Raw genomic sequence first — 27,279 nt, 5'->3', positions numbered from 1 at the left:
CTGGCAAAGATGTCCCAAAAGGCTTTTTATGAACTTCTTGTGGCCCACAAGGGAAGCAGAAGAAAGTGGGAACAGAAAACTAAGACGTCAACTTGGCAAAAACAACAGCAACAACAACAAAACCTAAGGAGTGGGGGGCTCACCTCAAACAATTGTCAACTAAATTGGGTCCCAACATCACAGCCAGAGCGTGAGATCTGAGAAGAACTCATCCTACAATGCTCTCAGCCTCTAGACCAATGAAAAACCAAATCCCATTGTTTCAGGTTCGGGTCTGGACTCCTCTTGGCAGCCTCAGCAAACTGATTTACTCCTGCACAAAGGAAGTCTTGATAGAGGTATGTGTGAGGTGCCTCAGCCAAACAAACTCCTAACAGAGCGCCCGGGCTGGTGCACAGGTGTTTCTGTGAACTAGTCCAAATAGGCCTGAACCCTTACTCTGTGCCAGTCTGGCGAGCACCTCATCTCTAGGGAAGAGTCCTAGACTTCCTACTATCTATTCAGCCACAATCTCTCCTCACTCTGTTTAACAACCACATCTGCAGTAATCTGATTATAAACATCTTTTTCTACCCCCAGAGCCTCATACAGAACCCGTTCCCATCTTCTCCTCTCCCTTAAAGACAGAGCCCTTGCATCCCAGTCCAAAAAAACCCAAAAGCGCTCACAGGCTCACTTAGAACAGCAATGGATGTTCTCCCTCTAGAAGTGAGAAGCCCATAATCAAGATGTCTACAGAGCTGTGCCCCTCCTGAAACCTGTTGGGGAAGACTCCTTCTGTGCCTTCTCCAGCTTCCAGTAAGCCTAGCCCTAAACACCCATCTTCAAGCTTAACACACCAAGGCCACACCTTCGACATCACTATCTTCAAGAGAGAAGGTGTGAGAATCCAGAAGGTCACGTCTGATGGGGTTCCCTCATGGGAGAAGAGTGTGGGGAGGTCATAAGACCCTCATCTCAGATTCCTGCTACTCCTTTCTGCATGTGGCCTCAGGGCATGACATCAGCAGGTGTGAAGCACACAGAGGTGGAACTATTTGAGGAGTCCATCTCTGCAGCTGTGAGGAAGTCATCACCTCGGCTGGGGTGAGACTCTTCAGTGGGTGTTTGCGTAGGGGCTGCCACCTGAGCTCTCTAAGCAGATCCAGTAAACTCACTAGCTCATCAAACTAGACTAGGGTGGAATCATTTGGTCTGTCATTTGTGCCCTCCAGGGAAGTTCATGAAACATCTGCCTTCCAAAAGAAACACAGCTTGTTGAAACTTGGTGTTGTTCTGGCAGGAAACTTCTAGACTGGCATTGCCCTTTGAACATTGCACTTAAGACAAGCTGCCACAAGAAAGACCGGGAGCAGGAAGAAACAGTCCCGCCCTCAGGAAACTCGGGGGCTAACATGGAAGGAGAATTGAATAGACACAGCTCCAAGGTGATGTGGAGTCAGCTGGCTGGGGCGAAGCTCAGCTGGTGCCCTGAAGAAATTATGGTTACCTGCACAATGGAGCACAGTAGCCTGGCACAGTGGGGAGCACGCAGACACTTCACCCGTAGTTACTGGGGTTTGGACCTTGGCTTTACTGCATGCTTGCGGTGTAGTCTTAGACATGTGACCTAGATTCTCTGTCTTCCAGAATCCTTTTTAGTAAAATGAGCATGTCCAGCAAAGCTCCTTCATAAATTTTGGTAAATGGCTGTGGTGATTAAGTAGTCAACATAGAGATAAGTGGAATAGCTCAGTAGATAAAGGTGCTAACTGTACAAACCTGGCAGCCTAAGTTCCACCCCAGAATTCATATAAAGGTGGAAGGAGAGAACTCTGTTCTGCAGTATTACATTAGGAGTGTGTGTGTGTGTGTGTGTGTGTGTGTGTGTGTGTGTTTTGCTGGCTTGCATACACAGTTAAATGCTTACCACACATTCTCAGTGGCACACACACACACACACACTTTTTAAAAGCAAGAAGTCAACATATATGAGGTGCATTCAGTCGGTGCCGAGTATCATTCAATACCACATTGGAGTGCGTTACATTACAGTCTTGCATTAAGCAGACCCTGACTATCAGCCTATGCCTCCCCATCTGCCCTTTACCTGGTGTCATCCTATAAACTTTGTAAAATGATAGCATCAGAGAACAGAACCAGCTTCCTCCTCACTTCGCATGGTGAACAGAGTCACTGAAACCCGTGTCTCTCTAACTAGCATCTATTCAATACTTCCACATGTGTTTTCTGACCATGTGAACCTCACTGAGAGATTATACTGCTTACAAGGATGAAAACTAGGACACTTGGGACTCAATGAGCTGGCTTCCCCGAGGCAGTTTCCACCCTGTTGGCAAGAGAATTCTTATTCTAATCAGTGCCCTGGAAGCTCTTTCTTGCAAAGCAGGCAAAGGCGGCTGTCTGCAGATGCAGCCCTACCCAAGTGCATTCTGGCTCTCCACAGTCTTTTGCGCACACACCGTAACTACAGGCAGGCCTTTGCATTTAGACACTGGTTTAAACTACTCAAGGACCATTTAATAAACCCTTTTCTCAGTGGGCAAATGGACCCAGAAATGCCTAAATAACAACCAGAAATAATTCGGGATCTGATAAAATACTGTCACATAAATTAGCTTTAAAAATTAATCCCCCAAATGTCATTTTATCTTATGCAAAATACATCCTTTAGATTTTAGATACAAATTGTATCTGAACTCGTCATTAACTCCACTTGGTGGAAGACAATAACTCACTCCCACAATTAGTCTTGTTATCTCCAGAATGAAAATACATACATGTACATGCATGCAAGCCTACAAAGCACATACAGACACACACAGACACACACACACAGTAATATAAAGTAAAAGAATTTTACATAAAACTTTTACATGACTACTATGACAAATAAGCTTACTGTCTGGAAGTCTTACCTAGGGCCAGTCTCTGCACTTCATGAGACACCTCAACATCTTTAAACATTAATTAAAAAAAAAAGTCAGCCTAGAGCTGGGAAGCTGTCTCCTCAGCTCAGAGAGTTTACGACTTACACAGGAAGGAGAAAAACATGCATCTGTTTGTGAAGACTCCCAGAGAGTTTATAAAAAGAACCACAGCAAGGTCATGGGACGTAAAACCAATAATCAGACATCAGCTGCATCGCTAATGCGGATGTGCAATCAGACATCGGCTGCATCGCTAATGCGGCTGTGCCTTGTTCAGAGAAGAGCAGCTGCTACATTTACCCCAGCCCTGGGCACCGAAAGGGCCTGGAAGCAAGGGCACATCAGGACTGACAAGGACAAAACACCAGCCCTTGGTTCCCAAACGTCCCACTCAGTACAACCTTGAAGAATCAGTTGATTCCAGGGCCACCCTCCCTGAAGAATGTGATACCAGAGAGTAATATAGGGAGTCATCCAAAATGAGGAAGTGGGGGGCTCCTGGGATCTGCTCCTGCCCCCACTGAATTAATAAGCAATCAATTGCTAAAGTCAGCTTTTTCAGAACTCAGACCTGTTCAAAACCCCACAGCAACCTGTGCATAACTGGAATTTGAAGCTAAGTTATTTATATGATGCATCCTAAAAGATTGTAATAGATACATTTTGTAGAATTTAAATTGCACTTCACTAAAACTGTGGGGAAAGACTCATGTTTCAAAAATTGGAAAAAGATATGTCGTTTTTCATATGTGGAGTAGAGACACAACACAGTGAGCCAACTTCATGCTTCAGTTTTTCAAAACCTACTTTTAATATAGGTTCTTAAATGCTTTAACCTCCCGTCTAGCCCACCACCCACCAGAGGTAGTGGAAAGGAAATGTTATTAGGCAGTGGACTTGTTTAGAAATTGTGCTTTAGAGCAAATCCCATCTGTGTTGTCAGGACATCGCAGTTCAGTTCACAGAAGTCAGCAGGGGTAGCTTGATCACTCACAAACTCTTCACGAATACAGCAGCAGTCTAGGTCAGTAGTGTCGGGATAGCAAACAGTGGCACAACCTAGCAGAGCCAGGCAGGCCTCAGCTGAATCGACAGGAGTCAGCAGGGAACCAGGAGAACTTCTCTGCTGTGCCTCTCAACGACGAAGTGAAGATCAGCAAAGACATGAGACCAAGAAGCCTCGAAAGCTAGCTATGCAGCAAGCCTCCATCCCTGCCCATCAAGTCCTGCCACGGCACTCTAGTCAAGTCAGTTTGTCAGGCAGGGATGCCTAAAAGCTGCTCATGAGGCAAAAAGAGTTTCAAGGAAGCTCTCCTCCTGGAGTCTGGTATTTTCTTAATTCTCCATTCCCGCGTTAGTCTAGTGTATGGATCCACATGCTCTCTTTCAGTATCATCCTATTATAAGTGTCTTTTAAGATTGAATTCTGACATAGCTAAAGCCTTCCGCCAGTGTTCCAACAGTCCTAGAACGTCCTTGAACCAGACAGTGACATTCAGAATAGCCTCTGGTATTACACTATCAATAAAAGCCAAGTCGCTCCCATGTACAGGAATTTACAATGGTTTAGGAAGTAGATCGGGCTGTGGTTTTATAAAGATTTGTTTATTTATTTATTTATTTATTTATTTATTATATGTAAGTACACTGTAGCTGTCTTCAGACACACCAGAAGAGGGCGCCAGATCTCGTTACAGATGGTTGTGAGCCACCATGTGGTTGCTGGGATTTGAACTCTGGACCTTCGGAAGAGCAGTCGGGTGCTCTTACCCACTGAGCCATCTCACCAGCCCCCGGGCTGTGGTTTTAGAGTATTGCATTATTCATGAGATGGTTAGCTAGAACGGAACTCCCTAGTTAGAACCATGACTTGGGTGTGAAAGCCCTTGCCCTAGGAGTGAAAAGTTCTCACACCTGGCTTCTAAGACTATAGCTGACCTTAGATAGGGCTGACTTTGTCTCAGTTATTTTATTGCCCAGTTCCTGTCAGTCTTTGCGTTTCCATTCTTCTGTTCTGTGTAAGAGTCATTAAGCATCGGTTACCTCATTTGTACCTTGCGGCTATGTCACCCAACTTCCTTATTGTCTTCTGTATAAAAAGTCTGGTGCTCGATTCGAAAATTACATTCAGATTCTACACACAACCTCTCCTGTGTGCATGTTTGTCATTCATCCACGCTTTGCCCACCTGCGACTAGAGACCCGTTCTCCAAACATCAAGTGTCCTCCACAGGCCTTGCCTCAGCAAAACATCACATGAGTCGATCTTAGCAAAACTTCCAGGGAGTGCGTATCAGCTGACATCACTGCCAATCAGCCCAAATCCACAGAAGAGCCAAGAAACCTCCAGAACACCAACACACCTTTTTTTGGTACGTTTTTCTCTATGGAGTCATGACAAATGGAGCTCAGATACTCTATGTAAGGTGAACCAATACATGCTTGTCATTAGCAAAGAATCCTTTGCCACGGGTCCTTTCACATGCTTGCTTTAGCGAAACATCCCTTCACCTATGTCTGCGTCAGCGAAAAGTTCCTTCATGTGTCTTCTTTAGTGAAACATCCTCTCACCGGTGACTGCTTCAAGAAAACACTCCTTCACATGTTTGTCTCAGCAAAACATCATCTGACACAAGTGACTTTCCAAAGAAACCATAAGCTTCACTTCAGCCCACATTCTGAAACAGTTTGAGAGACACCACCGTCCAAGTGAGGGGCTGCAATGAACAGTATCTTTGGGCCTCTCCTCCATGGCTGTAGGTTCCTTTCTCTCAGATCAGCTGATCCTGACTCTCAATGGTAACAGTAATTCAGAGCAAGAAGGCAATGTGATCATTCAAGAACTGGACGTTTGTAGCTTAGGCAACCCCAAAGGCGCATTAGCTCCTTGAGATTTGCCTAGGAACAAGCTGAAATGGCTGCTGGGATGTTGTGGGAGCATGCATCTTCACTGGTCTGTGGAGTCGACTCACCAACTTCTCTGTCCTCTCCCTCTGTGTGCTTGGACATGGGCTTTCATTGCTGAAACTTGATGAGGTCTACATGGGAAGATAATAAGAACATTCTTCCAGAGCACAGGGGTTCAATTAATAGTGCCCCCATGGTGGCTCACAATCATCTGTAACTCCAAGTCCAGAGAATCTGATGCTCACTTCTGACCTCTGTGGGCACCAGGCATATATGTGATACACAAACATGTATGCAGGCAAAACACTCATAAATATAAAATAAATTAAAGCTATTAATCACTTGTCTGAATTGTCAAAATAATTTTATCATTAATAATTGTTGCAAGAAGGACATAGTAAATGTCTTAAGCTTCCCAGCCCTCACTCAAGGATTTTATGTGAATGAAAGAAAGGAAAGGCCCTGTTAACAAATGACTCTCTTTCACAATAGATCTATAAACAGAACCTTGGTGTGACTCAGTTTCCTGTTTATGGCCATTGGCACCAAGTTATACACACAGTTGAAACTCGGTTGTGATTTATAGCAAATAGCAAGCACTGCCACACTTAGCCATGCCTGTGTGTGCATGCATGTGTCATTTCATCCAAGTCAAACACAAGCTCTCTACAGGAGCCACAGTGGGGTATGGGGATGGAGAGAGGGCATGTGGGCCTGATACTGTACAAATTCAGGATCTCTGGTGCATATGCACTTCATCCCTGACAATTGTAGTGTTTATGCCAAGTAGCCTAAACTCTTAGGTCACATTTTCTTTTGCTTCTTATAAAGAGTTTTTAAAATTATTTTAAATCATGTGTAGGATGTATGGCTGCATGTATATGCACAGGAGTGCAGGTGTCCACAGTGGCTAGGAGCATCACCCACCTGAAACTGGTGTGAACCCAGGTCCTCTGGAAAAACATCAAGTGTGCTTAAACGCTGAGCTATCTCAGCCCCTGGACTGGAGGCTGTATTTTCAATATAGACCTCCAATTCCAATTTTATCATTGCTGTTGTCCAATATGTAACATCCCCACATTCCACAGGTAAGGGAACATGCAAAGCCAATACACCTGTCAGGTTAACTACTGGACATCATTTAACTCTGTCCCCATCAAACGGTCAGTGGCTTCTAAGTTCTTGTTGTACTGTAAGCTTTGGGATAAAGCATGGTTGGGACCCTTGGATCAAAGAAATCTCTCAAAACAAGAATTCAGAAATCTGAGTAACAGCAAGAATCTGCTTAATGGGATCTTTAGGGCCAAGAACAGCACAGTGAATAACATTCTCACACAAGCACTACTCAGAATCGTAAATCAGCCTGCCTGTTGACCAGGACTACTATTAAAATGCCAGCCCTGCTGTTATAGATGCACTACCAAAAATAAGCCATGGAACCAGGTTCTATTTTCAGAAATGACCTTTGCTCATTTCTGTAACTTTAATTTTTGCAGATCCTTTTGGAGTGAAATTTTAAATTTTGGCTGGCTTCACAAATTTATTTTTAGAAAGTTCATGGAACCAGAGTTGCTTTGGTTAACCCTTTACTTCCAGTCTCCAGCTGTGCATAAGCAGGGGTAAGTCCAGCATCACTCAGATACCAACAATGGGTTAACCATAATCTCTGTCCTCCTCCACCCTGTGCAGCTACCTCTCATGATTCCTGTCCACACTGGGTGAATGTGACCAGTAGTCTAACCTCTAGAGCTCAGCTTTTCCTTCCTCCTCCAAACATGCTTCTTTCCTATCAGCAAGTAATCTACTTTCCGAGTCCCTCAAGTGTTGGGGTGGAGAGAGCAACTTTAGTTCCTTTTTCTTTGTGGAGGAAAATGCCAAACAAGGCTTATCACCAAACTGGGAAGTCTTTACAAAGTTATGCCCTGATCTATGGCCACAGTGTGTTAAGTGAACCTGAGAAGCCACTTCCTACTCTGTCTGGGAGTGATAGCCCATGTACACTGGCCTGTCTTAAAACCCAATGAAACCAAAAAAGGTGACTTATCTGGGCAGCCAGACATCAGGGCCAACCAACCCATCACTAACACTGCCTCTTGGGGAGCATTTGGTGGCTCTCTGTGGGCAAATCTGGGGAGAGTCACAGTTAAGGATCTCTGTGGTTAATTTTTCACTCCATATCTTCTCTACCAATAACTAGAATGATTTTCTCCAATGCTGGTGTGGCAAGCAATCTAGTGCACTCAAGAATTAAATATTCAAGCTACAGTTGATAGTTATTTTAATTTAAAGTGAAAAACTCAGTTTTGTTGATCTTAAATATACAGATTGTCACAGAGGCCTTCACCCAATCCCCAAGTCAGATGATCACTTCCTTTTAAAGGTTTTGAGTGTCTGAGAGAAAAGGTAGGTCACCAGCCTAGGGTGCGACCATGACACATAACCTGGCCAAATGAAGTATGAATTCTCTTCCCTTAAAGAGCAGAAAAGATGCAAGCCCAGATTGGACTGAGAAGTGAACATGAACCTATGTCTCTTGCTGAAACAGGGCTCACAGTTATCTCATTCTGAGGCATTAAAAGGCTAGGAGCAAAGATGGAAGACCCAAAGCAGCAGGCAGCACTTTCCCATTATTTCATGAAAACTAGTGACTGAAGGACACACTGAAGGGTAAACAGAGGGACACTGAGAGACCCAGAGACTGCTTATGGGATAGAGGGTGAGAGACACAGCTGTGCAGAGCTCAGTGGCCTGACTACCTGGTGGTGGTGGAGGAGGGAGAACAGGGACAGAAAGAGAGCAAAGAAAGGCAGCCCGGAAAACCCATATAGAAACAGACACTAAAGGAAATATATAGCTGATTTAGAGATTGTATAATGGCCCTTGAGAACCCCTCTGCTTGTCTCAGTGTAAAAGTGAGATGCAGTAACAGGAGCCATTTTTAAGCTGTTATTTCAGGAAATGTTAGCTCCTGTGATGATTAGATATCAAGTGTTAACTTGATATAACCTGGAATCATCTGGGAAGACAGTCTCAATGAGGAATGTCTAGATCAAGTTGGCCTATAGGCATGTCTGTGAGAGTTATCTTGATTGTGGTAACTGAGGTCGGAAGACCTAGCCCACTATGAGCAGCACTATTCCCTAGCACCATCCTTGATTGTATAAGAGTGAAGAAGGTGAGCTGAGAAGGAAGCATGCATGCGTTCGTTCTTTCTCTGCTCTGGACTCTAGAATGTGACTAGCTGCTTCAAATTCCTGCCTGACTTCCCTGAAATGATGAACTGTAATCTAATAAGAATTAGGAAAAAATCAAATAGCATAAAAACAACAAAATGAGAGAAATTAGCATTCACATTTCCATCCTAACTCTGATTATAAATTTAATTATCAAATTAAAAGGCATAGACCTCTGAGTGGATTAACAAAAATGATCCAACTATTTTCTTTTAAAAATTATAAAACTTATTTGTAAATGTAGAGAAAGTGCACATATGAAGGTTGGAGGTCAACTAGTGAGAATTCTGTTATTATATTATGATGTACCAGGGATCAAACTCAGGGTGCCAGTCTTGACAGCAACTGCTTTTAGCACTGACCCATTGAATTAATCCAAGGTCCAACTCTCTGCTGCCTGCAGAAACACAGCAGCAAAGATATGCACAAACAGATTAAAGGGATACGAAATGATATCCAAGCAAACAGTGTGCAGAAGCAAGCAACTGCCACTGTACAGTCAAGTCTAACAAAGCAGACATCACACAATGATAGAAGAAACAAGGTCACTACCTACATCAGAAAGTCATGATCGTTATAAATATATAGGCACCAAGTGTTGGTGTATCCAACTCAGAAAACAAACATCACTAGACACAATAGACACAGCCATAGTGATAATGGCTGGGAGCCACCAAGTGGGTTCTGGGAACCAAACCCAGGTCCTCTGGAAGAACTATAAGTGTGTAACAGCTAGGCCATCTCTCTAACCCCCAAGAAGAATTTTTTTAAAAAAACAGAAACATATCAAATATAAATAGACCAATTCAATAATAAGTCTCTCAACAAAGAAAAGGTGAGGAACAAGGATATTCACTAATCTTCAATAATATCAATAATCTTCATTCTACCCCATAAAATAGGAATGGAAAGCATTCTTCTAGTGTCAGCTATGGAGCCACTATCACTCTGATACCTAAGTCAAATAAGGATGGCAGTTGACAAAAGAAAACTGTTGACCAATGCTCTTGATGAACATTAATGCACAAAAGAGTTCAACAAAATATTTGCAGACTAAATCCAACACTTACAAAATCATGCACCATGATAATGTTGGTTGCATTCTAGGGATGCAAGGATGGTTCAACAAACATAAAGTGGTAAATAAAACACAGCCCCAAATAGAATTAGCAACAATGCACATAATCATCTGGACAAATGCATGAAATCACCTGGCAAAAATCAACTGCTCTTCATGATGAAAGGTCTGAAGGAAGCACACAGAAACAGTATGGCTTAACATAATAAATGCTATATAACATTACCTTGAAGCCAACATCATACCCCAGGGGGGGAACTCAAATCATTTTGTCTAAAATCAGGACCAAAACAAGGATGTCCACTGTTAATGCTTGTATTCAATGAAGTGTTTAATAAACATACAAACAAATAAATAAAATGATCTATAATGAGAAAGGAAGATGTCAAATTATTTATATTTGCAAATGGTACGATCCTATACTTAGAAGAGTCTACCAAAAACCTTCTAGACCTGACAAATTTAGCAAAGCAACAATATAAAAAAACTCAAGATTTAAAATTCAGTAGCTTTTCTATATCAATAATTAATATACTGAGAAATAAATAATGAAAATAATCTCATTCACAAAAGCCTACAAGGCCCCTTCGGATAACCATAACCAGAGAGGTGAGAGACCTTTCCAATGAAAACTGTGCAACTCTGAAGAAAGAAACCAAAGAAGACACCAGTAGATGGACAGAACACTCATGCTAGTGGGTGAGCAGAACAAATACTATTTCTATGCTACCAAAAACCATCTAGTAAGTTAATGTGATCCCTATCAGAATCCCAATGACATCTTTTTACAGAACTAGAAATAATTATATATGAAAGCGCGCACGCGCACACACACACACACACACACACACCTGAATAGCAATAGCAATCCTAATTTAAAAAAAAAAAAGCAATGTTAGAGATATCACAACACCATACCTCAGATTATACTAGCACATAAGATGCACATAAGATGCAGGGATGAGCCATGATGTTCTAAATGTGACCCAATGGGCCAGACAGTAAGAGCAAGCATGATGATGGGATTGTGTACAGTTAAAAAACCTCTACAACATATCGCCCACCAAAACCCCTGCCCTCCTGAATACCACCCCCTTTCCATCCCTTCCATCCCCCCCATCCCTTCCACCCGGTCCTCAATGCTGGGGCAGACCCCAAGCTGGTCTGCTCCCGTGAAGACTCCATATCCTGATCCATCCTAGAGAACCCACTGCACTCAGAGCAGTTGAGGATCAGCTGCACTCAGGGCAGTTGGACAACAGCTTGAATGTTCCACTGAAGACCCAACAGTCTGAAGGCCTCCCAGGAAATCTACTGCAGCTAGGGCAACAGATCAGCAGCTTCTCTACCCCTGTGAAGAGCCCTCAGTTGGAAGGCCCCATAGGTAGTCTGATAGAGCCAGGGCTACAGGCCTACCGGGAGACCTGAAGCAACCCAGGAACAAAAGAGGCAAACTCCATACAGTCACCCAGACCAACAAACACCAGTGATATCCAGATGGTGAAAGGCAAGCACAAGACCATAAGCAACAAAAGCCAAAATACGTCAGAACCCAGTTCTCCCACCACAGCAAGCCCTGAACACACCAACACACCTGAAAATCAGAAAGCTGATCTAAAATCCTATCTCATGAAGATAATAGAGTCCTAAAATCTAAAATCCTATCTCATGAAGATAATAGAGAAGGTAATAGGAGGATATCAATAACTCGCTGAAAGAATTATAGGAAAACACAAACAGGTGAAGGAATTGAATAAAGTAATCCAAGACCTAAAGGTGGAAGTAGAAACAATAAAGAAAACACAAATGGAGGCAAACCTGGAGATGGAAAACCTAGGAAAGAGGTCAGGAATTACAAATGTAAGTATCACCAACAGAATACAAGAGATAGAAGAGAGAACCTCAGGTGTAGAAGATACCGTAGAAGAGATTGACACAACTGTCAAAGAAAATTCAAAACATAAAAAACTCCTAACCCAAAACATCCAGGAAATTCAGGATACAATGAAAAGACCAAATCTAAGAATAATTGGAATAGAGGAGAACAAAGATTCCCAGCTCAAAGGACCTGAAAATGTCTTAAACAAATTCATAGAAGAAAACTTCCCCAACCTGAAGAAAGAGATGGCCATAAAGGTACAAGAAGCCCAAAGAAACCAAATAAATGGGACCAGAAAAAAAAATCTTCTTGTCACATAATTATCAAAACACTACATTTACAGAGCAAAGAAAGAATATTAAAAGCTGCAAGGGAAAAGGGACAAGTGACATACAAAGGTAGACCTATCAGACTTGCACCAGAATTCTCAACAGAGACTATGAAAGCCAGAAGAGCCTGGTCAGAGGTCATGCAGACCCTAAGAGAACACAAATGCTAGCCCAGGGTACGATATCCAGCAAAACTCTCAATCATTTGGAGAAACCAAAATATTCCAGCACAAAGCCAAATTCAAACAGTATCTATCTACCAACCAAGCCCAGCCCTACAGAGGATTCTGGAAGGAAAACTCCAACACAAAGAAAATACCTGCACTAAAGAAAGGATAAGATATTAAGCAGCTTACAACAAAGTCAAAAGGAAGAGAACCAATAGCACATAAAGTCACCTACAAAAACAAACATATCAGGAACCAACACTCATCTCTCTTTAATATCTCTCAATATTAATGGACTTAATTCACCTACTAAAAGATATAAGCTAACAGACTGGATGTACGAACAAGATCCAGCATTTTGCTGCATACAAGAAACACATCTCAATAACAAAGATAGGCACTATCTCAGAGTAAAAGGATGGAAAAAGATCTTCCAAGCAGATGGTCCCAAGAAACAAGCAGCAGTTGCCATCCTAATTGCCAATAAAATAGACTTTTAACCAAAAGTTATCAAGTGTGATGAAGAAGGGCACTTCATATCCATCAAGGGGAAAATCCACCAAGAGAAAGTCTCAATTCTGAACATCTATGCCCCAAATGCAAGAGCACCCAAGTTCATAAAAGAAACTTTACTAAAACTCAAAACACATATTGAACCCCACACAATAATAGTGGGAGATTTCAACACCCCATTCTCACCAATAGCAAAAACTACAGAAAGCCCATATACACATGGAAACTGAACAACTCTTTATTCAGTGATAACTTAGTCAGGGGCGAAATAAAGAAAGAAATTAAAGACTTCCTGGAGGGATGGAGAGATGGCTCAGTGGTTAAGAGCACCGACTGCTCTTCCGAAGGTCCAGAGTTCAAATCCCAGCAACCACATGATGGCTCACAACCATCCATAACAAGATCTGATGCCCTCTTCTGGAGTGTCTGAAGACAGCTACAGTGTGCTTACATATAATAAATAAATAAATAAATAAATAAATAAATAAATAAATAAATAAAATCTTTAAAAAAGAAAAAAGACTTCCTGGAATTTAATGAAAATGTTGGCACATCATACCCAAACTTATGGGACAAAGTAAAAGCAGTGCTAAGAGGAAAGTTCATAGCACTAAGTGCCCTGTAAAGAAACTAGGGAGATCTTACACTAACAACTTAACAGCACACCTGAGCTCTAGAACAAAAGGAAGCTAACTCACCCAAGGAGTAGAAAGCAGAAAATAGTCAAACTCAGGGCCGAAATCAGCCAAATAGAAACAAAGAAAACAATACAAAGAATCAGCAAAACCAAAAGCTGGTTATTTGAGAGAATCAACAAAATAGATAAACCCCTAGCCACACTAACTAAAGAGCCAAGAGGCAGTAATCAAATTAATAAAATCAGAAATGAAAAGGGAGGCAAAAACAACAGAAACAGAGGAAATTCAAAAAATCATCAGATCCTACTATAAAAGTCTATACTCAACAAAATTGGAAAATCTAGATGAAATGGATAGTTTTCTAGGCAGATGCCACATACCAAAGTTAAATCAAGAGCAGCTAAACTATCTAAACAGGCCCATATCACACAAGGAAATAGAAATCATTAAAAACCTCCCAACCAAAAAAGCCCAGGGCCAGATGGTCCAGATGGATTTAGTGTAGAATTCTACCAGACCTTCAAAGAAGACCTAATACCAGTTTTCCTCAAACTATTCCATAAAATAGAAACAGAAGGAACACTACCTAACTCATTCTATGAAGCTACAATTACTCTGCTACCTAATCTACACAAGGATCCAACCAAAAATTAGAACTTCAGACCAATCTCACTTATGAATATCGATATAAAACTCAATAAAATTCTTGCAAACCAAATCCATCAAAACCATCATTCACCATGATCAAGTGGGCTTCATCCCAGGGATGCAAGGTTGGTTTAATATATGGTTTAATATAACCCACTATATAAACAAACTCAAAGAAAAAAATCACATGATCATCTCCTTAGATGCAGAAAAAGCATTTAACAAAATACAACACCCGTTAATGTTAAAAGTATTGGAGAGATCAAAAATTCAAGGCCCATACCTAAACATAATAAAAGTGATTTACTGCAAACCAACAGCCAATATCAAATTAAATGGAGGCATACTTGAAGCAATCCCACTGATATCAGGGACAAGACAAGGATTCCCACTCTCCCCATATCTATTCAATATAGTACTCAAAGTGCTAGCAAGAACAATAAGACAACAAAAAGAGATCAAGGGAATATAAATTGTTAAAGAATAAATAAAGGTATCACTATTTGCAGATGATATGATAGTATACATAACTGACTCCAAAACTTCTACCAGAGAACTTCTCCAGCTGATAAACAACTTCAGCAAAGTGGCCGTGTATAAAATTAACTCAAATAGATAAATAGCCTTCATTTATACAAAGGATAAAGAGGTTGAGAAAGAAATTAGGGAAACAACTATCTTCACAATAGCCACAAACAATATAAAATATCTTGGGATGACTCTAACCAAACAAGTGAAAGACTTGTATGAAAAATAACTCCAAGTCTCTCAAGAAAGAAATAGAAGATCTCAGAAAATGGAGAGATCTCCCATGCTCATGGATTGGCAGAATTAACATAGTAAAAATGGCCATCCACCAAAGGCTATCTATAGATTCGATACAATCCCTATCAAAATCCCAACACAATTCTTCAAAGACATGGAAAGAACAATTCTCAAATTCATCTGGAAAGGCAAAAAAAAAAAAAAGCAGAATAGGGAAAACAATTCTTAACAATAAAAGAACAGCTTGGGGAATCACCATCCCTGACCTCAAGCTTTACTACAGAGCAAGAGTGATAAAAACTGTATGGTATTGGTACAGAGACAGGCATGTTGATCAATGGAATAGAATTGAAGACTCAGAAATAAAACCACACACTTAGAATCACTTGATTTTTAACAAAGACATCAAAAATATAAAATGGAAAAAAAGAAAACATCTTCAATAAATGGTGCTGGTCTAACTGGCTGACTGTATATAGAAGAATGAAAATAGAGCCATATTTGTCACCTTGTACAAAGCTCAAGTCCAAGTGGAGCAAGGACCTCAACATAAAACCAGATACATTGAATCTTATAGAAGAAAAGGTGAGAAGGAGCCTTGAATTCATTAGCACAGGGGGAAACTTCTTGAACAGAACTCCAATAGTTCATGATCTAAGATCAAGAATTGATAAATGGGACCTCATGAAACTGGAAAGCTTCTGTAAGGCAAAGGACATAGTCAATAAGACAAATCGGCAACCTAAAGATTGGGGAAAAAAAATCTTCAATAACTCCACATCCAACAGAGAGCTAATATCCAACATATATAAAGAACTCAAGAAATTAACCATCAAAAAAAAAAAACCCAATCAAAAAATGGGGTATATTATTTGTGACTATTGAGAAGGGTGTTGTTTCCCTAATTTCTTTCTCAGCCTGTTTATTCTTTGTGTAGAGAAAGGCCATTGATTTGTTTGAGTTAATTTTATATCCAGCTACTTCACCGAAGCTGTTTATCAGGTTTAGGAGTTCTCTGGTGGAATTTTTAGGGTCACTTATATATACTATCATATCATCTGCAAAAAGTGATATTTTGACTTCATCTTTTCCAATTTGTATCCCTTTGATCTCTTTTTGTTGTCGAATTGCTCTGGCTAGGACTTCAAGTACAATGTTGAATAGGTATGGAGAAAGTGGACAGCCTTGTCTAGTCCCTGATTTTAGAGGGATTGCTTCAAGCTTCTCACCATTTACTTTGATATTGGCTACTGGTTTGCTGTAGATTGCTTTTATTATGTTTAGGTATGGGCCTTGAATTCCTGATCTTTCCAAGACTTTTATCATGAATGGGTGTTGGATCTTGTCAAATGCTTTTTCCGCATCTAACGAGATGACCATGTGGTTTTTGTCTTTGAGTTTGTTTATATACTGGATTACGTTGATGGATTTCCGTATATTGAACCATCCCTGCATCCCTGGGATGAAACCTACTTGGTCAGGATGGATGATTGTTTTGATGTGTTCTTGAATTCGGTTAGCTAGAACTTTATTGAGGATTTTTGCATCAATATTCATAAGGGATATTGGCCTGAAGTTTTCTATCTTTCTTGGGTCTTTTTGTGGTTTAGGTATCAGAGTAATTGTGGCTTCATAGAATGAGTTGGGTAGAGTACCTTCTGTGGCGTGACTCTAACTAAGGAAGTGAAAGATCTGTATAATAAAAACTTCAAGTCTCTGAAGAAAGAAATTATAGAAGATCTCAGAAGATGGAAAGATCTCCCATGCTCATGGATTGGCAGGATCAACATTGTAAAAATGGCTATCTTGCCAAAAGCAATCTATAGATTCAATGCAATCCCCATCAAAATTCCAACTCAATTCTTCAACGAATTAGAAAGTGCAGTCTGCAAATTCATCTGGAATAACAAAAAACCTAGGATAGCAAAAACTCTTCTCAAGGATAAAAGAACCTCTGGTGGAATCACCATGCTGGACCTAAAGCTTTACTACAGAGCAATTGTGATAAGAACTGCGTGGTACTGGTATAGTGACAGACAAATAGACCAATGGAATAGAATTGAAGACCCAGAAATGAACCCACACACCTACGGTCACTTGATCTTCGACAAGGGAGCTAAAAACATCCAGTGGAAGAAAGACAGCATTTTCAACAAATGGTGCTGGCACAACTGGTTGTTAATATGTAGAAGAATGCGAATCGATCCATTCCTATCTCCTTGTACTAAGGTCAAGTCTAAGTGGATCAAGGAACTTCACATAAAACCAGAGACACTGAAACTTATAGAGGAGAAAGTGGGGAAAAGCCTTGAAGATATGGGCACAGGGGAAAAATTCTTGAATAGAACAGCAATGGCTTGTGCTATAAGATCGAGAATTGACAAGTGGGACCTCATGAAACTGCAAAGCTTCTGCAAGGCTAAAGACACCATCAATAAGACAAAAAACCACCAACAGATTGGGAAAGGATCTTTACCTATCCTAAATCAGATAAGGGACTAATATCCAATATATATAAAGAACTTAAGAAGGTGGACTCCAGAAAGTCAAATAACCCCATTAAAAAATGGGGTTCAGAACTGAACAAAGAATTCTCACCTGAGGAATACCGAATGGCAGAGAAGCACCTGAAAAAATGTTCAACATCCTTAATCATCAGGGAAATGCAAATCAAAACAACCCTGAGATTCCACCTCACACCAGTCAGAATGGCTAAGATCAAAAATTCAGGTGACAGCAGATGCTGGCAAGGATGTGGAGAAAGAGGAACACTCCTCCATTGTTGGTGGGATTGCAAGCTTGTACAACCACTCTGGAAATCAGTCTGGCGGTTCCTCAGAAAACTGGACATAGTACTACCGGAGGATCCAGCAATACCTCTCCTGGGCATATATCCAGAAGATGTCCCAACCGGTAAAAAGGACACATGCTCCACTATGTTCATAGCAGCCCTATTTATAATAGCCAGAATCTGGAAAGAACCCAGATGCCCCTCAACAGAGGAATGGATACAGAAATTATGGTACATTTACACAATGGAGTACTACTCAGCTATTAAAAAGAATGAATTTATGAAATTCCTAGGCAAATGGATGGACCTGGAGGGCATCATCTTGAGTGAGGTAACACAATCACAAAGGAACTCACACAATATGTATTCACTGATAAGTGGATATTAGTCCAAAACTTAGGATACCCAAGATATAAGATACAATTTGCTAAACGCATGAAACTCAAGAAGAATGAAGACCAAAGTGTGGACAATATGCCCCTTCTTAGAATTGGGAATAAAACACCCATGGAAGGAGTTACAGAGACAAAGTTTCGAGCTGTGATGAAAGGGTGGACCATCTAGAGACTGCCATATCCAGGGATCCATCCCATAATCAGCTTCCAAACGCTGACACCATTGCATACACTAGCAAGATTTTGCTGAAAGGACCCAAATATAGCTGTCTCTTGTGAGACTATGCCGGGGCCTAGCAAACACAGGAGTGGATGCTCACAGTCAGCTATTGGATGTATCACAGGGCTCCCAATGGAGAAGCTAGAGAAAGTACCCAAGGAGCTAAAGGGATCTGCAACCCTATAGTTGGAACAACATGATGAACTAACCAGTACCCCGGAGCTCTTGTCTCTAGCTGCATATGTATCGAAAGATGGCCTAGTCGGCCATCACTGGAAAGAGAGGTCCATTGGACTTGCAAACTTTATATGCCCCAATATAGGGGAATGCCAGGGCCAAAAGAATGGGAATGGGTGGGTAGGGAAGTGGGGGGCAGTATGGGGGACTTTTGGGATAGCATTGGAAATGTAATTGAGGAAAATATGTAATAAAAATATTAAAAAAAAAGAAAAGAAAAGAAGCAAAGTTAAAAAAAATGGGGTATAGAACTAAACCAAGAATTCACAAGTGAGAAATCTTGAATTGCTGAGAAGTACCTAAAGAAATGTTCAAAGTCCTTAGTGATCAAAGAAGTGCAAATCAAAACAACCCTGAGATTCCACCTTACACCAGTCAGAATGGCTAAGATCAAAACCTCAGGTGACATCACATGTTGGAGAGGATGTGGAGAAAGAGGAACACTCCTCCGTTGCTGGTGGAATTGCAAACTGGTACAACCACTCTGGAAATCAATCTGGAGGGTCCTCAGAAAATTGAAAATAGATCTACCTGAAGATCCAGCTATACCACTCTTGGGAATATACCCAAAAGATGCCCCACCATGCCACAGGGGCACATGTTCCAATATGTTCTTAGCATCCTTATTTGTGATAGCCCGAAGCTGGAAACAACCTAGATGTCCCATGACAGAAGAATGGATACAGAAAACGTGGTTCACTTACACAATGGAATACTACTCAGCTATTAAGAATGAGTATATCCTGAGTTTTGCAGACAAATGGATGGAACTAGAAAATATCATCCTGAGTGAGGTAACTCAGACCCAAAATGACATGCATGGTATGTACTCACGAATAAGTGGATATTAGCCACACACACACAGAAAGTACAAAATACCCAAGATACAGTCCACAGAACTCAAAAAGGTCAACAAGCTGAAATGCCCAAGTGAGGATGCCTCAGTCATACTTGGAAGAGAGAAGAAAGCAATCACAAATGGGGAGGGAGGGAGGGACCTGGGAGGGAAAGTGGAGGGGGGATAGTGGAGGGGGACCTGATCTGGTACGGGGTGAGGGAAAAGGACTGAAGCCCTGAGGGCCAACAGAAAAAATGGAAACAGGTAACCTCGGGAGTTAGGAGGTTGAGGGGAACCCTCCAGAATGCACCAGAGACCTGGGAGGAGAGAGACTCTCAGGACTCAAAGGGAGGAATCTTAGATGAAATGCCCAACAGAAGGGAGCAGGAACTTACAGAGCCCACCTCCAGCAGGAAGACAGGGCATTGAGTGAAGGATGAGGTTGCCATCCCACAGCCACATCTCTGACCCATAATTGTTTCTATCTGAAAGAATTACAGGGATGGAAATGGAGAGGAGTCTGAGGAAAAGAAGGTCCAGCAACAGGCTCAAAGTGTAATCCAGCTCAAGGGGAGCTCCCAAGGCCTGACACTATTACTGAGACTATGGAGCGCTCACAAAAGGGACCTATCATGACTGCCCTCTGAAAGACCCAACAAGCATCTGAAAAAGTCAGAAACAGATATTTGCACCCAACTAGTAGACAGAAGTAGCTGACCCCTGTTGTTGAATTAGGGAAGGCTGAAGGAAGCTGAAGAGAAGGGTGATCCTATAGGCAGATCAACAGTCTCAATTAATCTGGACCCCCGAGATCTCTCAAACACTGGATCACCAAACACAGCATACACCAGTTGATATGAGGCCTCCAACACACATACAGTAGAGGACTGCCGGGTCTATGTTCATTCAGAGATGGGGCACCTAACCCTCAAGAGACTGGAGGCCCCAGAAAATTTAGAGGTCAAGTGGGGTGGAGGTGGGGACATCCACGTGGAGACAGGGGGTGGGGAGGAAGTATGGGATGTGGAACAGTCAGAGAGTGGATGGGGGAGGGTAATTAAATTAAAAAGCCTCTGCACATCCCAGGAAGCAACCCTAGAGTGAAGGGGCATACACAGAATGGGAGATGTGAAGGGGCATATGCAGAATGGGAGATGTGAAGGGGCATACACAGAATGGGAGATGTGAAGGGGCATATGCAGAATGGGAGATGTGAAGGGGCATACACAGAATGGGAGATGTGAAGGGGCATACTCAGAATGGGAGAGCGTGTTCGCCAGCTATTCAGCCAGGACAGGATTTATATCCAGGATATATAAATAACTTAAAACACTAACCACCCGAGCTAATAGACAAACTGAGGAGATCCTTTCCCAAAAAACAACAAATAGCCAATAAATAGATGGAAAAAGTATTCAACATCCTTTGTCTGAAAATGCAAATCAAAACTCACTAAGAGTCTATCTCATCCCAGTCAACATGAGTACCATGAAAACAAGATGTGCTAGTGAGGATTCATAGAACGAGACGTCCTTGTTAACCAGTGCAACCACTATGGCATCCAGAATGGAGGCTCCTTAAATCAGGAATAAATAAAACCATGATATACTGCAACCATACCATAAGTCCAGGGTGTAGAGTCAAAGGAGACAAAGTTAGCGTACACCAGAAAGCCCTGCATGCCTATCTATGTTGATGTTCACATGCCTACAATAGCCAGGGTGTGGAATACCCTAGGTGCACACCACAGATGAGTGGATGAAGAAGCTGTGGTGAATATATGCAGCAGAGAGTCAGTTCTCAACCTCTGGATTATGACTCCTTTGGGGACTGAGCAACTCTTCCACAGGGTCACCATCAGAAGTCTCTTTCACAAAAGACCATCAGAAAACACAGATATTTACATTATGAGTCATAACAGCACCAGAATTAGTTATGAAGTAGCAACAAAAATAATTTTATAATTAGAGGTCACCACAACATGAGGGGGTGGGGGGTGGTCACAGAATTAGGAAGGTTGAGAATCACTGAAGGAGAGTGTTATTTGACCATAGTGGTGTGAAGCTGGCTCTGCCCCTTACCAGCCACCACATGGCTCTGCTCTGTCAATGGCCTCTGGTGTGATGCAGGTAGAGAAAGATTCATCCTCCCTGGTAGGCTGGCCACTAGGGATTTGACCACGCTCCAGTGAGTATATGGACAACACAAAATGAACTTACTTTTTCCTTTTGGGGGAGAAGGGTCACAAGGGGGGATGGACATAGGAAGACTAGAAGGTATGATTAGGGTACATGATATGTGATTCCCAAATAATAATAATAGTAATAATACAAAGCTCATACTATCCAAAGGATAATGGATAGAATTAGAGACCATCCAAAAAAAAAATGAGCCAGACTAAGAAAGAAAATCTCCCACATCCTCCCTCCTATATGAATGTAAATTTTAAGAAGTCAGGAAAGTAGAAGGTGAGGGGATTGGGGGAGGGGAGGGGAGGGGAGGGGAGGGGAGGGGGCAGGGAGAAGAAGGTGGTCAGCATATGGATGTGATTTGCAGGAGTGAAAATTGAAGCCCATGGTCTTGACAATTAATACACAATAGTAAAATGCTATTTGGAAGAATTACACGGATTTCCCCCAAACATTCCAAACTTGCTGACTCTCTCTGGGATGACAACTGGATGCCAGCAGGGACTGGTGCACATGAACTGATATTTACAGACCAGTAAAGGCAGACCCTCTATTTTATCAAAGTAGGCGTCTTATGTCAACGGTATGTGGGAAAGTAAACACTTCTCTAAGGAAATGGAAAAAAAAGCATTCTGAAAGGCAGCGTTTGGGGATGTGCGCCTCTCTTGCTGTGGCGAAGCCAGCAACTCATCAACTTTAAACATGTCATATTTTCATTTACTTAAATGTGAAACAAATTTTTCTAATTTATTTTAATATTTTTTCCAAAAGAAAACTGCCAGTGCTTTTTGAACAGATTGTCTGAAACATTAAAACACGTGATTTTCTATGGTAGAAAATGTTGCCTACAGCCTGAGAGGAGAGAGATGACCAGCCACAGTTTCACTGGGGGTGGGGGTGGGGAGCGCGCTCTGGCAGAATTCTGAGTACTGTGATTTAGTGAGTGCAGACAGCAAGAAGCCTGTCACACACCCTCTTGGATTTTTTTTTCAAGTGAAAAACTTGCTTTAGCCTGTAATACTGCACCACAATTCAGTGCTTCCAAACACAATGGCCCAGGCCATTGCTCGCACAGCCTAAACTACAAAGAAAAGGAGAAAAGGGAGGAGAGCAGCTGAAAGTGGGGAAGCAAAAGAAAAGCAAGGAGATAGAAGACAGGACAGTGAAGCAACAAGACCATGACCTTGAACTTGACATGAGCCTAGGCTAGCCTCAACTCCTCATGAGTACCAGCACGCCTTTGCAGCGGAGACTGCTGATTTGGTTCTCTGTCTGTGTTTAGTACGAGGAGGGCCCAGGGCCTCCTGCACGCCAGCCAAGACCTACCACAGGACTGTAACCTCAGCATAACCGAGCCTACACTGTTCTAGAGACCCTTCAGATGTGCAATCTGGAAGTCAGCAAGTACCAAACTAAATGTGTCAGAAGGAATTCCATAATTACATTTGTATACATGTCTAATAACAAATAATTAAAGCAAAACTATGAGGAGCCTATTGCGGAAAGTTTAAACTATCCTCATCGTGGTTGTCTTCTCTTCATTTCCCTTTTTGCATATTTACACTATATGATATAAATGTTTTATCATTGATTTACCTTTTCAATTTTCTTTCCATGGAATGAAATATGCACAGTATATTAGCATGCTCACATGCATATAATTTATAAATAAATTTGCATCTACCACATGGCACATCCAACTCCCTGTCATTTATGGTGGTGCCAGGCAAGACTGTCTAACACACTAACCCAGACACTCTAAGCTCCAAAATTACTCCCACTTCCTGTGACACTTCCTCTCCTCAGAGGGACTTCTAGGAGAAAGAATAGCTTGGAGTAGAGAATTTGGACTTAGGACTGGACTCAAATGCTCACATCCATCCTAGGGTCAGACGTTGTTTCTCGGCCTTCTTTGAGTGGCTCCCAGTCCACGATGAGGCTCCACTGTGAGGACCTGGCACACCACCAGGTGCTGATTAGGCTGGAGCAGCCGCGCGCACCCTCATTTCTGCCAGATGTTCCCTGCCAGAGTCTTTCTATCCACTGGCCCCAGAACTGCATGTTGGCCCATCAGGTGAATCTTTCTGCTGACAGTAAAGAGGTACTAGGGATATAACCAGAATACTACCGAAGTCTCCTAGGCATACAGCTGCAAAAATGAAGTCTGACAGACAGCTGCCACCGAAGCCCAGGGTCTGTCCTGGGATGGCCAGGTGCCATCGGGGGATGGAGATTTTGCTACAAAGCCTCCGACTTCCTCTACTACAAGCTGGAAACTGACCACAACTTTCACTCACCCTCGCTTTGCCCACCCCACCCACCTACAGTGGTATGTGGCCAAGGCAGTGCTCTCATAGACTCAGACCAGGAGCACTACGCCCAGGTCACAGCCAGTCTGGCCTTGGGATAGCTCGATCCCAGTCACTTGAGATCATTAGGTCAAGTTGGGAAAAGAAGACCCATCCTTTGGCCTCAGTGACTGGCCCATGTAGAGAGTTAATCACCACTCTCAATCCAATCCCTGCTATGGGAGGAAGCGTACCTGGATGGTATGGCCGCTGCCCTGTGCAGTGGGGCCGCCCACCAATTTGCAGAAAAGCTCAGGCCGGGGCCTTGAGACCTCTGGGTCCCGCTCCCCGCAGGTGGCGGTAGCCCAGATTCTCGCCGCCTGGGCCAGGTTGAAGTAGGGCGGGTGCAGGCTGCGCGAGGACATGGGATGGTCCTGAGCCACCACGCTCCAGCTGGGCGACATCCTCAGCAACAGCAGCAGCAATAGAGTGAGCAGCAGCGGTAAGGATCGCGGCGCCCTGCCCAGAGCCACAGCCATCCCGCGGCGCTGGGTCTCCTGCCTGTGCCCAGGGTAGCACCGGGGAGCAGGAGGCTGCCACTCTGCACGCCTGGACAGCCCCGGGAGTGGGCGGCGCCTTGGGCCGCTCCCCTCTGTCCACGCGGTGAGCCCGCCACGTGGGCGTGGCCCCGGGATGAGGAACCTGCCGCTATTGCTGGCACCCTCGGGATCAGGAAATGTCAGGCGTGGACATTGCTGGCTGCAAACTTTCCCGGGATCCCCAAATCCAGGAGACCAGGGGAGTTCCTCTGAGTGTTCTAAGAGCCAGGTCAGAAATCAAGCTCTCCAAATACTCCAGCTCCTGAGAAGCTTGAAGGAAACTGCCCCTGCCTGTAGAACTTTCCTCAAAGGCGTTTCCAGTTCCCAGGCGAGCGTTGATCTGTTGGCCCATTCTTCTACCTTGCCGCTACAGCTACGTGCAGAGTCTGGATCTTGCTGAATTAGCTGTGGCAGAAAAGTATACATTCAAACCACAACCCATGGTGCACTCCGTGGTTAGCAGAGAAGGTACCTTGGGGAAATCCTTTAGATGTCCTTAAGGCTGAGGCTTGGACATCCTCCAACATTGAGTCTACAGTAGGCCCTCTAAGCTATTAGAGGAGGTGCCACAGATGGGGAAGCCAGCATGCTCAAGGGCTCCAAGTATCCCAGATGAAACTGAAGCCTTGAAGGCTAGAGGAGGGGAAAGAGGCAAGACGTGAGAACACTGCTCTGCCTGGGTACAGAAATGAGAACATTTGGTACACCTGAGAGGTGCTGTGGTGTGAATATCCCAGAACCTCCCCCACCCTATGATCAACCAGGAAGGTTTCAGTTAAAGGATTTTTTTTTTCCGTTTCTTGGTAAATAACTCTAGTATGCGTTTGCTTCAGTCATCCCACTTGTACAGATTTATATCCAGGGAGCAATCAATAAATACACCGAGGGGGTGGTACCGGTGAACGTAATCAGTGCCTTTATAATCGAGCCCCAAGGGCATGGCGGCACACACCTGCAACCCAGCTCTATGGAAGGCTGAGGCAGGTGGGTCATGTGTCGAAGATCAGCCTGGGCTGACAAAACCCCATCCCAAACCAAAATGAATAAATGAATGGAGAGAGAGAGAGAGAGAGCAGAATGGGCACAGTGAAGACTGTCTAAACCAGGAAGCAGCCCCCACCACACACGAAATCTGCTGACACCTTGTTCTGATTTCACACAATTTTGTGTTTGCAGGCTTTGTGTTACTTTGTGTTACTCTACTGTAAATGCTCAAATGAGCCCTGCAGCAACAGCGCCACACACCTTTAATCCCAGCACTCCAAAGGCAGAGGCAGGAGGATCTCTTGAGTTTGAGGCCAGCCTGGTCTACAGAGCGAGTTTCAGGACAACCAGGGCTACACAGTAAAATCCTGTCTAGAAAAAACAAAACAAGCAAAAAAAAAAAAAAAAAAAAAAAAACCAACCCACTATAACAACAAGAAAACAAAAGCTCAAATGGACTGAGCTGAAGGAGAGGGAGTTTTCACTAATATACTTATAAAATATAATATATATATAGTATATATATGGTTATCAGATCCCCACTGGGATAGCTGTGTGACTTCTTTACTCTTCTGTTTGTTCTGGAGGGAGGGAGGGAAAGGCATAAAGGAGAGGCTGCAAGAACTGATTGAAAAATGTGCATGTCAGACAGCATCTTAACCAGCAAAAATTGGAAAACACACGCAAGAGAAAATGGGTCCCATGGGTGATGTTTGACTAATGCATTTAATAATGCAACGTTTACAAACAAACACAGAAAAGCCGAACATCAGGGCTAAAAGGGAGAACAGGCAATTTAATAAAAAGAAAATTTAAAAGCAATTAAACATAGCTAAAGGTTTAGGGTTTGCTCCTCCTGGGGACCAAGGTGTAAACAAGACTTGTCTTTCACTCATCAACTGACAAAAATAACTCAATGTAAAGTTGAGGAATGAAGAGAATTCATGAAATCAACACATTCTCGGTAAAAGTGGAAAGCCTTACATTAGAGGGGAAGAATTTCTGCAGTGCTAATGACTGTGATATATAATTTGCCCTGTAGTTTCTCCACATTTTATAGCCCTGAGATTTATAGGGACATTGAAATACTCAGGGACATTGACAAACACTCGATCCAATGGTTCCTTGAAGCTATTTAGTTTGTTTTGTTTTGTTTTTGTTTATAAGCCCTTCAATGTTATTAGAAGGCCAAAACAACAAGAAATATATTTTTACATATATTGCAATATCTAACAAAAAGGAAATGATATGAAAATGCACAAAATCAATCCTATCTCTAGCATTAGCAAAATGAAATTAGAAAAAATTTCATTTATAATAGCATTAAAAGAATAGAATTCCTAGAAATAAAGTAAATTTAAAAGTTCAATATTTGTCCTATTAAAAACTGAAGATCTTAGCCAGAGGTGGTGGTACATGCCTTTAATCCAGCACTCGGGAGGCAGAGGCAGGCGGATTTCTGAGTTCGAGGCCAGCCTGGTCTACAGAGTGAGTTCCAGGACAGCCAGGGCTATATAGAGAAACCCTGTCTTGAAAAAAACAAAACAAACAAACAAACAAAAAACAACAACATCAACAAAACCTGAATATCTTTCAAAGATGTTTCAAAGGATCTTGATGTACCTTGACTTACAAGGAAGCAACATTCTAT

General features: G+C 42.5%; 1 protein-coding gene across 2 annotated transcripts in view; it reads right to left on the bottom strand.

Moving 5' to 3' along the window:
- The window catches only part of Lama3 (laminin subunit alpha 3), a 256,838-nt gene extending 232,231 nt beyond the window's left edge, over window positions 1–24,607 (bottom strand). For both annotated transcript variants that reach the window (XM_085833379.1, XM_085833380.1), the window contains exon 1: window positions 24,300–24,607. In XM_085833379.1, the coding sequence (XP_085689505.1) occupies window positions 24,300–24,584 (285 nt within the window). In that variant the 5' untranslated portion in view covers window positions 24,585–24,607. The remainder of the gene's footprint in view (window positions 1–24,299) is intronic.
- Between the last annotated feature and the right edge of the window lie 2,672 nt (window positions 24,608–27,279).

Source organism: Mus caroli, unplaced genomic scaffold, assembly GCF_978045245.1.
Source record: "Mus caroli unplaced genomic scaffold, Mus_caroli_1 scaffold_19, whole genome shotgun sequence".
Classification (NCBI taxonomy): domain Eukaryota; kingdom Metazoa; phylum Chordata; class Mammalia; order Rodentia; family Muridae; genus Mus; species Mus caroli.
Note: the sequence above shows the minus strand (reverse complement) of the source record. Positions and strands in the feature narration are given on the sequence as shown.